The 13079-nt window shown below is 34.5% G+C and overlaps 1 protein-coding gene across 1 annotated transcript; it reads right to left on the bottom strand.

The window, feature by feature from the left end:
• Window positions 1–1716: 1716 nt before the first annotated feature.
• Window positions 1717–11371, bottom strand: LOC149571030 (putative LRR receptor-like serine/threonine-protein kinase At1g67720). The gene is made up of 9 exons (XM_089808367.1): window positions 10974–11371; window positions 9262–9814; window positions 6546–7009; window positions 6286–6421; window positions 4641–4712; window positions 2548–2616; window positions 2384–2455; window positions 2214–2285; window positions 1717–2085 (listed from the first exon to the last, which is right to left on the bottom strand). Exons 1-9 carry the CDS (start codon window positions 11035–11037, stop codon window positions 2052–2054), a joined length of 1536 nt encoding a protein of 511 aa, XP_089664493.1. The 5' UTR covers window positions 11038–11371; the 3' UTR covers window positions 1717–2051.
• Between the last annotated feature and the right edge of the window lie 1708 nt (window positions 11372–13079).

The raw sequence follows: 13079 nt of genomic DNA on the forward strand, positions 1-13079 counted from the left end.
TTCATTGTCTTCCAATCTTTTGGGCTTAGCCAATTTCCTATTTCACCAACGAAACCTTCATATTGATTGTGTCCCAACTTCACCGATCATAATACTTGACTATTCTGACTTAGTTGTCATCAATGACAACAAAACAAGTAAGTCCTTATGATTTCCACCAATCTCTCCATCATAATGCCAACACAAAGAAACCTTCCCACTTGCATCTTGGGATCCCAAGACTAGTGCCAGGAGGGAGAAAAAGTATGCAAGGGAGGGGGTCCTAGGGGCTAGGCCCTCCCTAGGAATAGTCGCCATTAGTGTGAATAGCTGAAACATAGCAAGAGCAAGAAAGTTGCAGAGAGTTTAGATCAATGACTAGTAGCATTTAGCTGTTTTGTAATCTATTTGTTTATTTTTTATAAAGTGGCTTTTTTGGTTCTTTTGATATCTAATGGTTATCTCTATTGCACTTAGAATAATTGTCACTCAACTCATTGGTTCCAATCATACCTTTCCTTGGGCTTAACTTTTTGCTAAGTTGGGCTACAAAAGGGTGAGTTGAAACGAGACTAGTCTCTTAGAGGCTATCAAAGAAGTTGAAACCATCCAAACAATGGAGGAAATTGAGGCAATGAAAATAAACCTCAAGACCTATATGAAACAAGCCCAAATTGCTTTAGCAACTATGTCATCCCTCCAAACATTTTCTTTTAATGAAATATTGACGTCAAATATTTAATTGATATTTAATAATTGAATGAATTATATCAATTTTAATTTAAAAATACATTTATGTATTTTATTTAAATAAAAATTTGAACATAACATAATAATCCTACATATAATGATCAATTTTTTTTTAATAAACCTTATTAAATTTATGAGTCAATATTTGTAATTTTTTTAATACTCTTGAATTAGTTAAGGGCATGTTTGGTTCGTGGGATTAAAAAATTGGGATTTCTACAAACCTTGGTTTAGCCAAATCAAGGTTTTGCAAATCTTCATTCCAATTTTTGGGATTTTACTTGAACTGTTTGTTTCACTCAGAAGATTCATGTGAAGACACATTTTTATACATAAGCTTGGAGTTGAAGGCAAATTTCAAAAAGTAGTCCAATCTATTGTTTTTACACTCCTTAAAAAACATAACCGGGTTTTGATTTTCAATTCCTACTTGCTAGTAGAAAGTTGGAAAACCTAGTTTTGAGGCAAAATTGGAAGTTCGATATGCTAATTCCATTTTGCCAATTTTGAGAGATACGGAAAAAAATTTCAAATCCAGATTTTGGAAAAGCCAATTCCTATCATCTTTCAGCAACCAAATGGACCCTAATATCATTTAAATCCTATACACGATAGCAATAAACTAATTATTAATCAAAACATCAAAATAAATCTAATTAGTAAGTAGTAAAAAAAAGTTAAAAGGGAGACAAGTGACATTACTTTTAACAAATTTGACTCCCCTCGTAATTTCATTGTAATATATTGGCTTTTGAAATTCTGAAAGCTCCATTAATTCAAATTTTGATGATTATTATTTACTTAAAAATATTTATACATGTTAAAAGAAGTAAGAGCCAATGTGAAAATTAGGACAAAAAAATGTTTAAGTGGCAAGAGCAAAATATTAATGGGAGGCCGAGAGGAGTTGCGTTACATGATTTACTCCATGCATCATAAATTTACAAAGAGTGATTTTAAGCATTGAACGGACAACAGATGACAAGATTTAGAACCAATTTTCTTACAAATTTATAAATAGAACAAATTAGATGCTTTCTGTAAATCGCGGTCAATTGATTTACCCCACATCTTAAATTTACAGAGAGACTGGTTTTGATACATTAAAGGTGATTTTTTGCTGGGATTCTATCGTTGGGGCCGGGTTGAGGGAAATCGAATGGCAAAATTTAGAGCCAATTTTATTACAAATTTATAGAGACAACGAATCAGATGCTTAGTAGTCCCAATGCAATTGACCTCAAATCAGATATTGTTCTTGGATGAATCCTGAAACCCAGAAATCCTGGATGGCTTGCTGACATTCTTTCTGCTCCAAGTGATTAGTTCACGAGCAAAGGATTTCCTGGACGAATCCTGAAACACAGAAATCATGTGTAATGCTTAGAAATGGCGAAAACAAGCTGAATGGGTCTATAAATGCTGAAACAACTATGAATAGACGAGAAAAATAAAAGGTTAAATATTTAAGGAGATTCAATTACCCAAGATTTATTTTCGTATTGTTGGATAGGTTGTTGGGTATCTGTCCACTAAGATCATTGAATTGCAGGAATCTGCCATATAAACGAACTCTTCTTAAATTAGTTTTCACCTCAACATGTTATTGTCCTTTAAATCTAAAAGAAATGTGCAGGGGAATTAACGATCTTACAGTTCAGATAGATTTGTAAGTTGTCCCAAAGAAATGGGTATGTTTCCACTGAATTTGTTTCCTTCCAGATGCCTTCATGTATAAAGAACCATCGATCAAAAAGCCAATTTTGACTATGATGAATTTCATACATTCTATTCTAAAGAAGAGCTTCAAGTACTTACAATGTCGTCAGCAACTTCAAAGAGACCAAATCCGGAATTGGGCCGGACAGATTGTTGTTGCCAAGCCATCTACCAGTCAAGAATTTTTAATCCAAGATATGTGAGATGATTTCAGTGAAGACTATTCTGCATTGCTGTTTGCTGAGAAATATGTCTCATACTTGCAAGCTTCCAACCCAATAGTGGATGCCTCCAATCTAATAGTGTATGCATGTTTTTAATTTGTTATATGGTCAAATTTGGAAGCCTCCAACCCAATAGTGCATGCATGTTTTTAATGGTCAAATTTGGAAAGCTCCATGAAATTTGCATAGTCATTCTCTCAAGATTAGACTAGGAAGTGTTTCCGCATACCTTTGCTTCATTTCAAGTGGTGTTAGAGCCTGACCAATTTTGATTTTAATAGTTGGGTACAAGGATTTTTGAGCTAACCAAGGTTTGAGTGGGAGCTTGTGCATAACATTTTGTTCGTGTATTGTAGGATTGTAAAGATGGCAAGCATATTGGGGAGGATTGATATAGAGAAGCTTTACGGCACAAACTTTGAGATGAAGAAGTTGAAGATGGAAGATATGTTGATTGATTGAGATCTATGGGATGCAGTGGATGAAAACAAGCTAAGGTCTACAAATCCATCTTTAGCAACACAATATGATGTGACAAACAAAAAAGCTAAAGGCCTCATTAGATTGTGTATTATAGACTCAATTTTGATAAATGTCCATGAATAACGTATTGCAAAGAAGCTTTGGAAGAATCTAAGTGAGATCTATCAAGCAAAATCACTTGTAAACAAGATTTTCTTGAGGAAGAAATTATATTCCTTGAGAATGGAAGGTGGACAAAATTCTGAGCATCTGAAAAGTCTTTTAACCTAAACCACATCTTGTTCGAATGTCTACTAGACCTTTGAAATTCGTCCACCACCTTCCATTCTCAAGGAATATAATTTCTTCCTCAAGAAAATTTTGTTCACAAGTGATTTCGCTTGATAAATCTCACTTAGCTTCTTTGCAATAGGTTCTTCATGGACATTTATTGGAATTGAGTCTACAAGACAAAATCTGATGAGACCTTAAGGTTTTCTGTCTGCCACATCATACTGTGCTGGTAAAGATGGATCTGCAGACCTCAGCTTGTTCTCATCCACCGCATCCCATAGATCTTGATCAATCAATAGATCTTCCATCTTCAACTTCCACATCTCAAAGTTTGTGCCATAAAACTTTTCTACAACAATCCTCCCCGATATGCTTACCATCTTTACAATCCTACAACACACGAATGAAATGTTCTACACAAGCACTCAAACCTTGAGTAGCTCAAAAAACCTTGTACCCAACAATTAAAACTAAAATTGGCTAGGCTCTTATACCACTTGAAAGGAAGTAAAGGTATGTGAAAACACTTCCTACTCTAATCTTGAGAGGATGACTATGCAAATTTCAGCTCAAGTATGACAATGATGTTAAAAAATACACAAAAGAATAATCAAAATAACAATGAATAACATGACATAGTAATTAGCATGGGAAAACCCTTTCAGGAGAAAAACCCCACCTTCCAAAACCTGCATAATGTATTACTAAATCAAGAAGATTACAATACACTTGCAATACAAGTTCTTACAGGAGCATCACCACAACTTGAGCTTGGAGAGTCTCCTTCTAGCACCGAGTCTTGCAAACAAAATTCAATATATCATCTCCTCTCCAATCCCTCATTACATAGGCTTCTCACAACCATTTATGATTTACAAAGCAGTGTGATAAATCAAGTTCACCTATCCCATTTGACCAATCCACTTGAACATGTGCCACTAAACTTGAGCACCTAACTTTGATGGGTGACATAAAATTACAACCTAACAAAGTTTGACTATGTCACAATAATAAATCATTAATACACTATTGAGTTGGAGGCTTCCGAGTGTGAATATTAAATCATTAATAAATGGATAATACACTATTGAATTGGAGGCTTCCAAGTTTGAACATTAAATCATTAATAAATGGATAATACATTATTGAGTTGGAGGCTTCCAAGTTTGACCCTGTTGAGGAACCGTTTCAATCTCATTTAAGATAACTTACATTTGAGTTAAGGCAGTTAAATCTGCAATTCTTGGAGATAGTGATCCACTCAATCCGGCGCTTGTTAAGTTCCTGTTTCAGTAAAAATATCATATTTAACAGAACCAAACAGTGTTGCTTAATCTTGAATCCCTTCCAAACGAAGGGAGAAACTCCCAAATTAAAAATATCAATTACTGAGATTCCTGTTCAGCTTGTCAATCAGTTGATGATGCATATAAAGAAAAACTCAAACAATAAAAAGATTGGAGATGAGCAATTTTTTTTTTTTATTGATTATAATATAACTTTTATAAAGTGATTTTGAACTCAGCATACATCCTTCGTCGAGAGCTTCAAACTGACTTCTTCTCTTGTCTCAAGTTATCTGCCAACTCTTCAGGAACACAGTTGCTGCTGCAATACAAAACATTCCTCTACGCAACTGATGTTCAAATTATTTCTCCGCCAGACTAACTGTCCGTTGACATTCCTATGTGTCTACAGCTTTCCATAATTCCCTTATATTCAAAATTCAAATTCATCTACTGGCATTTACTTGCTGACAAACTACTGCTGTGCGTGACGGACAAGTAGGAGGCAAAGATCTCTAGGACAATCATCAGCTGCACCTGCACCTTTATTGGGACATTCTAGTACTTATGTTACAACATTTGTATGTAAGTATTGACAATTTTTAGTGTGCAACTGAATACCAGGTCATTTAACAATTTTTGCAGGTTACTCCATTGATACCTAGAAGTCAAAAATATTATAAAGTTGCCAACTCACATACGAAGACAACCAAAACAAATTGTCTGAATCCAATATCTAATTTATGCTCTACAGGTGTGCAAAGTTGGCCAAAAAAATACAGTTACAAGTGTACTTCTTCTAAGATAAGTCTCAATATATCTCATTTTTATTGGTTGGAAGGTTAATCCTTAAGATAGTCAGTAGCTCAATGGTAGAATATTCTAACAGCAATTAGGTGGTCTTGAATTTGACTCTTTACTAATTCATGAAAAGTTTACTGCAGTAACAGAGTTGAAGCCAACAGAACCAAGCCAAATCAGGGCCCTCCTTGTAGTGTGGCTAAAAGGGGGACGAAGGAAGATATACCACACATGGAATCAAAATGCAGTTGTCACCAAAAGAATTGACAATTCAGTCGTAAATATCCCAACAGGAAAGAGAGATCCTAAATTCAACAGCTAACTAATCCCTAATTTTTTAAACAATCTCGTCATCCTGTCTACATAATGATGTTAATACAGGAACTAAACAACCTATGAATTGTTAATACAGAACTAAAAATGAATCGTTTGTTCCTCCACTTTGCAATTAAGATTTTAAGCACAGAAATATAGATTTACCGTCACTGTTACTCTACAACCTTTATAAATGCCCGTGAGAATATTGTTTCACTCGTTTAGATCTCTGTGCCTTTTTATTATGACGAAATTTTTTGAATAAGGATCAAACTCAAATATACATCTAATAATTATGACCGTAACCTAGCAGCTACCTAATCACCTGTTTCTTTTACATCAGTGTTCTTACTAATGTCCAAATCAACACTATACCAATCTTTGACAAAGAAACCATCGAAACAGTTAAATATTCAAATTCATATACCCAATATAAATAAGAGGAAAACACTTACAAGATTTGTACTCTGATGGGACTAGCTCCCGAGCAGCTTATACCAGTCCATGAATATCCAACTGGTAAACAGGGATCTCCATGCCAATCAGACGGTACATTTATCAAATACTGCTTTACTAGATTCAGAGCTATCACTGTTGTCAAGTTGACATTGTTATAATGTTAGCACAACGTAACTTGACCGTAAAACAAATTTTAAGAATCCAATAAATATTGATGGACACATGAAGGCAGGCTTAGGCTTAGGCTTAGACTTACCATCCCTTGTGATAGTTCTGCCTCCCAAGCTAACTATCTCAAATAATTCCCCTGCACTGATTATTGGTCCAAGACTTGACTGAGAAACAGGAGTCAACAATAAACTTGTGGGCCCTGACAGAGTCCAATCTGTTGCATCCACCATCCTTGGTATCATGGAAACATTGAAATATGAAGAGAAGTTAATGCCATTTATAGATATGTTGAAAACTCTCTCTTGTTGAGGCTCTGCAATGTTCAGACTTGGGAAGTAAAGAGCAATGTAGTAGCTTTTGTTTTCGAGATTTTGGTCAGTCCATTGGATTTCCATTTGCTCTACCTTCTCTGTTGTCAAAGCAGTCTCAAGAACTTTAGGCGGAGGGATATTCAACAAGCCCCTTGTACTTGTATTTAGATTTCTACTCACATTGTTATGAGAGTCCTGGAAGGATTGCCATATGCGATCGTATGGATCATCTGGATATCTGAATTAGCCATTGTCATAACAAAATGTAGAGCAGTGAAAATTACATCTTTGAAACACAACTATGCTGTATGTGCTATCAAACTTAAGTCTGATTTTAGTTGGTTGTTAAGGTTTATGAGAGGCCAAGAATTATAAAGAAGTAACAAGGAAAGTGGAAGGGGAAGTGTAGAGTACACAGTTGAAATGGAATAAGAATTAGAGTATTTACTGAATCTCCAATAAAATGATATATCATAATTGAAGTTAACAAAAAGTAAAAGATAAGATTCGAATTAAACTGTGTAGATTTTTGTTGTTAGCGTTTTGGATCATATCATATGATCTATCGATTCTCTTCTTCTTATTTGTTCCGACAACAAAAATCTATATAATCTGTTTCAGTAGTTAGCATATTAATCATTATGAACTGTTGAAACTTCATGAATTTAATTGTAACAACTTAAACTTCAAATTATTTTTAAAAAATCCATCTAATAAAAGAAATAAAATTTAAAAAGAGGCGCAGGTAGTGGCCATTGTATATATTGAAGTTTAAGTTTCAGCAAGGCATTTAAATTATGTGATGATCATTTTCTTATTTAACTTGTACATTATATCATTTAAATGGCTATCCCCTTACAGTGCAGGGGAATAGGCAACCTCTCATATTAGTTGAGTTGATCTCCCAATATTCTTTTCCCAGTGGGATAGCCGACTTCTGAGGATTTCCTGCACAAGAATACTACGAACAAGGATAGTGGGTATATGGCTAAGGTTAATGGACAGGGGAGAGGTGGTAAGGGATAAGGTGTAGATGTTGCTAAAAGCCCGAAGAGGTCCTCATATCTGCCACTCTATCTTTATGACTTGTTTAAATAATGTGGGTTGAAAGGAAAGTGATGATTGAACTTATGTGATTTATTTTGTTTGTTGCTTGGATCCAGCTGGTCTCATTGCCCATATATTTTTGTTATGGGTAATTTGGGTCTCCTGTATCCAAAAGAGCATGAGGTGCACATATTTCCAAATTTGTATCCATGACTGATTTAAACAAGGTTGGTTGAAAATAAATTGATGTTTAGATTCAAATCAAATTTATTATGTGTGTCGTAACTAGGGGTTTTGGTATTTGGGTCATTTATTTGGAATTATATCAGCCAAAAGGGTCAAAGGTGCACAGATTTGCTACTCTATCGCCACAAATTGCTCAAACAATGTTGATTGAAAAGAGCACACATTAGATTTAGTTGCTGGGTCTAATTAATTTCATAAGTGATCTGGTTATTTGGTCCTGTATTATATATTTGGCATATCAGTCAAAAGGGTAGAAGTTGCACAGATTTGGCACTCTGTCCTTTCAAACCGAGGTTGCATGGGTACACATGACCCTACTCTCGGGATGCGTACTCATATGTTTTGAGTGTTGGGTACATGCACTCGAAGTGTCAAGTACTCAGGGGAGAGCATCATAGCTAAGGATCTTGATTAAGATTTTTTATTTTGTTTTGGTTTGTTGAATGCATATCAGCTTCTTGTTTATCAAGGTCAACTCAATAGGTAATCAGTTTAAAACTTTAATACAATACTGATCAACAGTAAACTTTGTTACTGTTTAAGTCAGAAGTTTATTCTTCACAATATGTAATTGTTATGTGATTGTTGTTCATGTTTAAAGTATGCCTTCTCTATTATGCATCTAAACATTTATCATATATTATTAATACAGACATATTGCAAATTTAAAATTAAAACCAATACATTGCATTCAAAAACTTTATCACTGTTCTTATTTTGGAAGACCATTGCCATGACCTATAATTTCAAATTTTCTATAGCTATTATATCAATTTTTTTATAAAATAACATGCCCAAGTACTCTATTTTGAAAAATAGAGTACCCTTAATACTCAAATACCTCTGTCCCCATGCAACCTTGATTCAAACAATATTGTTTGCAGAAAACTGATGATTGGTTTCACATTTTGATCTATTATTTGAGATACTGAGTCTAATTAATCTCACAGCACCAGATCTTTTGGTTATTGGGTTTCTGTATTTTGGACACTGAATGATTTATTTTTTATAATAAACAAAGTGGGTAGTAATCTCAAAACCTAAAAAGGATTATATTCAAAATAATATTTAGCAAATTTCCATCATGTTTTACTTAAGATGAATGGAGTTTTCCTCTGTAGAGTCGTATATATGGTAATTTTACAAATAAATAAGTTACTTTTCCATTAGTATATCCATGAGTTTTGAGCTTCTTACCTGACGATTTTATCTGCCGAGTTGCCAAAGTCATGTCTGGACAAAAGTGCAAGTGCATACTTGTCAAGATCTGTTGAAATGTACATTGAAGATTCCAAAAGCCTCAATTCAATTGCAGAGATGAATGGATCACCAATGGTGTCACCATTTCTGGCAAGGCAGACACTCATCGATTTGCCTGTGGATGCTATAACAACCTCATAGTAAGTATAGAGTCCTTTTGAATAATCCATTGTGGTATTCACACTTGTCCACATCGTTCCTTCAATTAGTTGTTCAAAAATAGGCGGAGCATTTCTCCCATCATAATCTCCATAATAGTAAGTAGTTCTCACCAAATAACTTCTGTTTCTTAAGACAGGCAATTCATAGCAGTATTTCCTAGCTTGTCTGTCAGGGAAAACTCGGAGAGCTTTCAGCACTGTTTTTAGGGTAGTGCTTTGTAATGTTGCCTGGTTTCCTACATTAATGAAGCCATCATCTGGAACCCACTTTAGTCCAGTTGTCGAGTCGACATGGGCATTGGTGGCACCACAGTCTATGCTGATGAAACCTGCAGCAGTATGAACAATGACCTATATTTTAGATAAGGTCCATCATAATTGTCTATGCTATCAAAGGCTATCAAATTCTATCCGGCACTGCTGTGTCTATGCTAAATAGATCTCTGCTTAAGTGACCCTACAATAAATCAACAAAAAACTGTTCATTCATACAGCCCTCAAGATGTAAGTACAATGAATTTGAACTTCCTATAACACACAAATCTAGAGGATAAACGAGGCCACATGGATTCAAAAGATTCCAGGGGCCACATTAGATTTCTTTCTAGCTTATTTCGGGTAGCCTTAAAATCTGTAACGATTGGAAATCAATGGTAACCGATCTGGTGGACTCTGAAAGACCACCTACTTTTTTTTTTTTGTTTTAGTTTTCTGGAGACCTGTTACAATTAAGCAGATATCATTTCTGTTATGGTTAATTGGAGAACTCTCGAAGTTAAGTAGATATACTTTATTTTCCTGTTATGGTTAGTTGGAGACCTATTACAGTTATGCATATTTGATTATTCTTCTATTGAAATAGTTAAGTGGACCCTGGAGACCCTTCCGAGTGAGTTATGCTTAACTTGCACTTAGTTCAACTTTCTCAGAAATTTTAAAGGGATATCATTATTAGAAACTCTGAAGTAGTCAAAATCAGAATTCAGGATCTGGTGCTGTTCAGAGAAACTATTTATCAATCTACCGACATTTAGAACTGGTAAAAATAACACACCAAATTATGTGCTCTTCTTATATGTTGTAAGTTTACTATAATTTGGAACCAAAGTAATAATGTTTTATACATTCAGAATCCGAATAGAAAAAGTACATCGGGAAGAACTTGAAAACGGTTAAAGATACAAATTTTGGTCTTTTAAACTGGCGATCTCATGAACGTCTGAAAATTCCTTGTTTTATCAATCGCTCAGCAGTTACTAGAACTGATTCTATAACTCTGTAGCTGTAGCTCGGATGCTCTTCATTTGAATATAGCTTTTAAAACAAAATCGCTGTTCATGGTTTTCAATGGCTCAACCATCCGGCCTAATCGAAGCAAGCTTTTTATGAAAAATTAATGAATTGGGGTACATAGAAATCAATTTTTGGCCATTCCTAAAAATTAGTATAAGATGCAAGCCTTTATCATACAGGAATGACGAATTGTACCTGATTGGTCTGCTTGGACATTGAGGATTACTGCGCAAACCAGAAGTATCCAGGCTGGAAGCATACTTGATCAGTCTTCCTGGTTAAACTGCAGCAGCACTAATACTGAACAAGGTTGAGCAAGACTGGGCTTCTTTTAATTTCAAAAAAGAAAAAGCGTTATAGCTGCATACTTTTTGTCATACAGAAATGAGGAAAAACAATGAGAGCTTGAACAGATACTGTAATGCTAATTCTGCATTCCCTTCGATAAAAAAAGTTAATTGACCCATTTAAAGCTTATTGCAAGTCAAGGTAAATAGTCAGGGACTGGTGAAGGTGGTCAATAAAATTACGCGTTTCAGAGCGGGTCGCCCATGCAGGCCATACACAAAAGATCTGACTTGCCGTCCATCCAAGAGCAGACATCAAGATATGTCATTCGGAAGAAAACAAGATTCTAATTTTATAGTCGATTCAAATCGGAGTTTGAACGCCAGTTTTCTCAATTTAGGCCGACCATAAACCGCTCTTGTTTTCTGGGTGTGTGAACGTGGATGACATGGCATGCCACGTATCTCAAATGAAATCTCATATGGCAAATCTCCTCACAACATAACGGTCTTGATAATGTTTGTTTCAAATATTAATTATTAAATTGTATATATTTATTTACGGAAGCATAAATTTTTAATATGATTTATTATAATTCAGTATATTATTTTAAAAATGTATAAATTTTGAAAAGATTTAAAAAGAAAGTTTGAAATATATTATTAAAAAAAATTATTCTAAATCTAATTCAGATTATTTAGATAAATGATTATGCAATTATTCAATTAAAAAAAGTTAAATGGAGATGCTTTGTGGAATTGTAATGATCATTAACTTGTGATTATGTGTTGTCAATTGGGCGATAACATGGAGGTTCTTGTAACTCTTTATTTTGTTAGACGTGGAGAATTCAGAGGAGTTATTGGGACTTGTTGGAAAGATGTTTCTTGCAATGATTTTGTTTACAAGATTTCCATATCTTTTGGTTAGTTCTTGGGACCACACAATTACAAATTCGATGTGTTGTGATTGGTAGGCTAGGTTTGGTTCTTTTTAGATGGTATTGCCCATGCAATTGATGTTCTTGTTGTGTTTGGTATTTATCAACTTGTTTGTACATGGAACTTGTGCCTACAGTTTATGGTTTGGCTATGTTGGTGGCATAATCTAACTAATTTTTGGATATCTTTGAGGTGTGTTCATTGGATGGGTTATCACTTGATGCGAGTGCAATTTTCAATCCCTCAGGTTTATTAGTTGAATGAGAACCATTTGTTTAGTTGCTATATTTCTAGTTGATGTTTTATCTTTTCTTTCTGGAGGACTACATTGTAGTTGTGTTCTGATTATGGGCTTATAAGTTGATGTCGTTTTATCTTCTGTGTAGCTCATGAGCATAGTGAAAGTGGTGGTAGTATCTTAAAACCTATATATTAGTGGTATTTGTGCTTCTTTTCTTTAGAATGTTGTATTGATGGAGCACAAGAGAATGTCTAAGATTTGTGAATCAGTATAATTGTTAGCATGAATGTTAATGATATTCCTATGGGGGAGTATTCTAGCATTGTTGGAGCATTGGAGAGATAGTTAGCATGACTGTGTGTTGCATTCATGACTATGTTTGTCATTGATGTAAACATACTAAGAATATTGGCAGAGTAGCAAATAGAGAATGAGGTCATACATATTGAGTATTGAAGATGAGGTCTAGCACAACGGGGGGCATGTTCTACAATTGTGTCTTGATGACATAGTTTAAGTGTGCATGTTGAAAGTGGAAGACTAGTAGTAGTTATTCAAGATTTACACAAGATAATTTGGAGACAAAGTTCCTGAGAAGCGATTTTTGGTGATTGGATTATATCTCCTAACAAGGATAAAATATGGATGAGAGAAGTTAGAAAGAGACATAAGACAACCTAACAATGATGTTAGATAATGTGCAAAGTTTGAGGTCATACGTGTGAGAAGTTATGAAGACTATGAGCCTGACGGTATTTTATAATTATGAAAAGATGTAAAAATTTGTATTACCTTATTGAGGTCCTATTCTAATTGTAATTGGGAAAGCTC

The sequence above is a fragment of the Cupressus sempervirens genome, chromosome 2 (assembly GCF_028749045.1).
Source record: "Cupressus sempervirens isolate cs-2001-9-10 chromosome 2, ASM2874904v1, whole genome shotgun sequence".
Taxonomy (NCBI): domain Eukaryota; kingdom Viridiplantae; phylum Streptophyta; class Pinopsida; order Cupressales; family Cupressaceae; genus Cupressus; species Cupressus sempervirens.

Coding starts and splice junctions, on each gene's coding strand:
- LOC149571030 (XM_089808367.1), bottom strand. CDS start 11,037: ATGCTTCCAGCCTGGATACTTCTGGTTTGCGCAGTAATCCTCAATGTC. Junction 2,617..4,640: donor TTAACTGCCTTAACTCAAAT/GTAAGTTATCTT, acceptor CTTGACTGGTAG/ATGGCTTGGCAACAACAATC. Junction 2,086..2,213: donor AATACGAAAATAAATCTTGG/GTAATTGAATCT, acceptor TCTGTGTTTCAG/GATTCGTCCAGGAAATCCTT.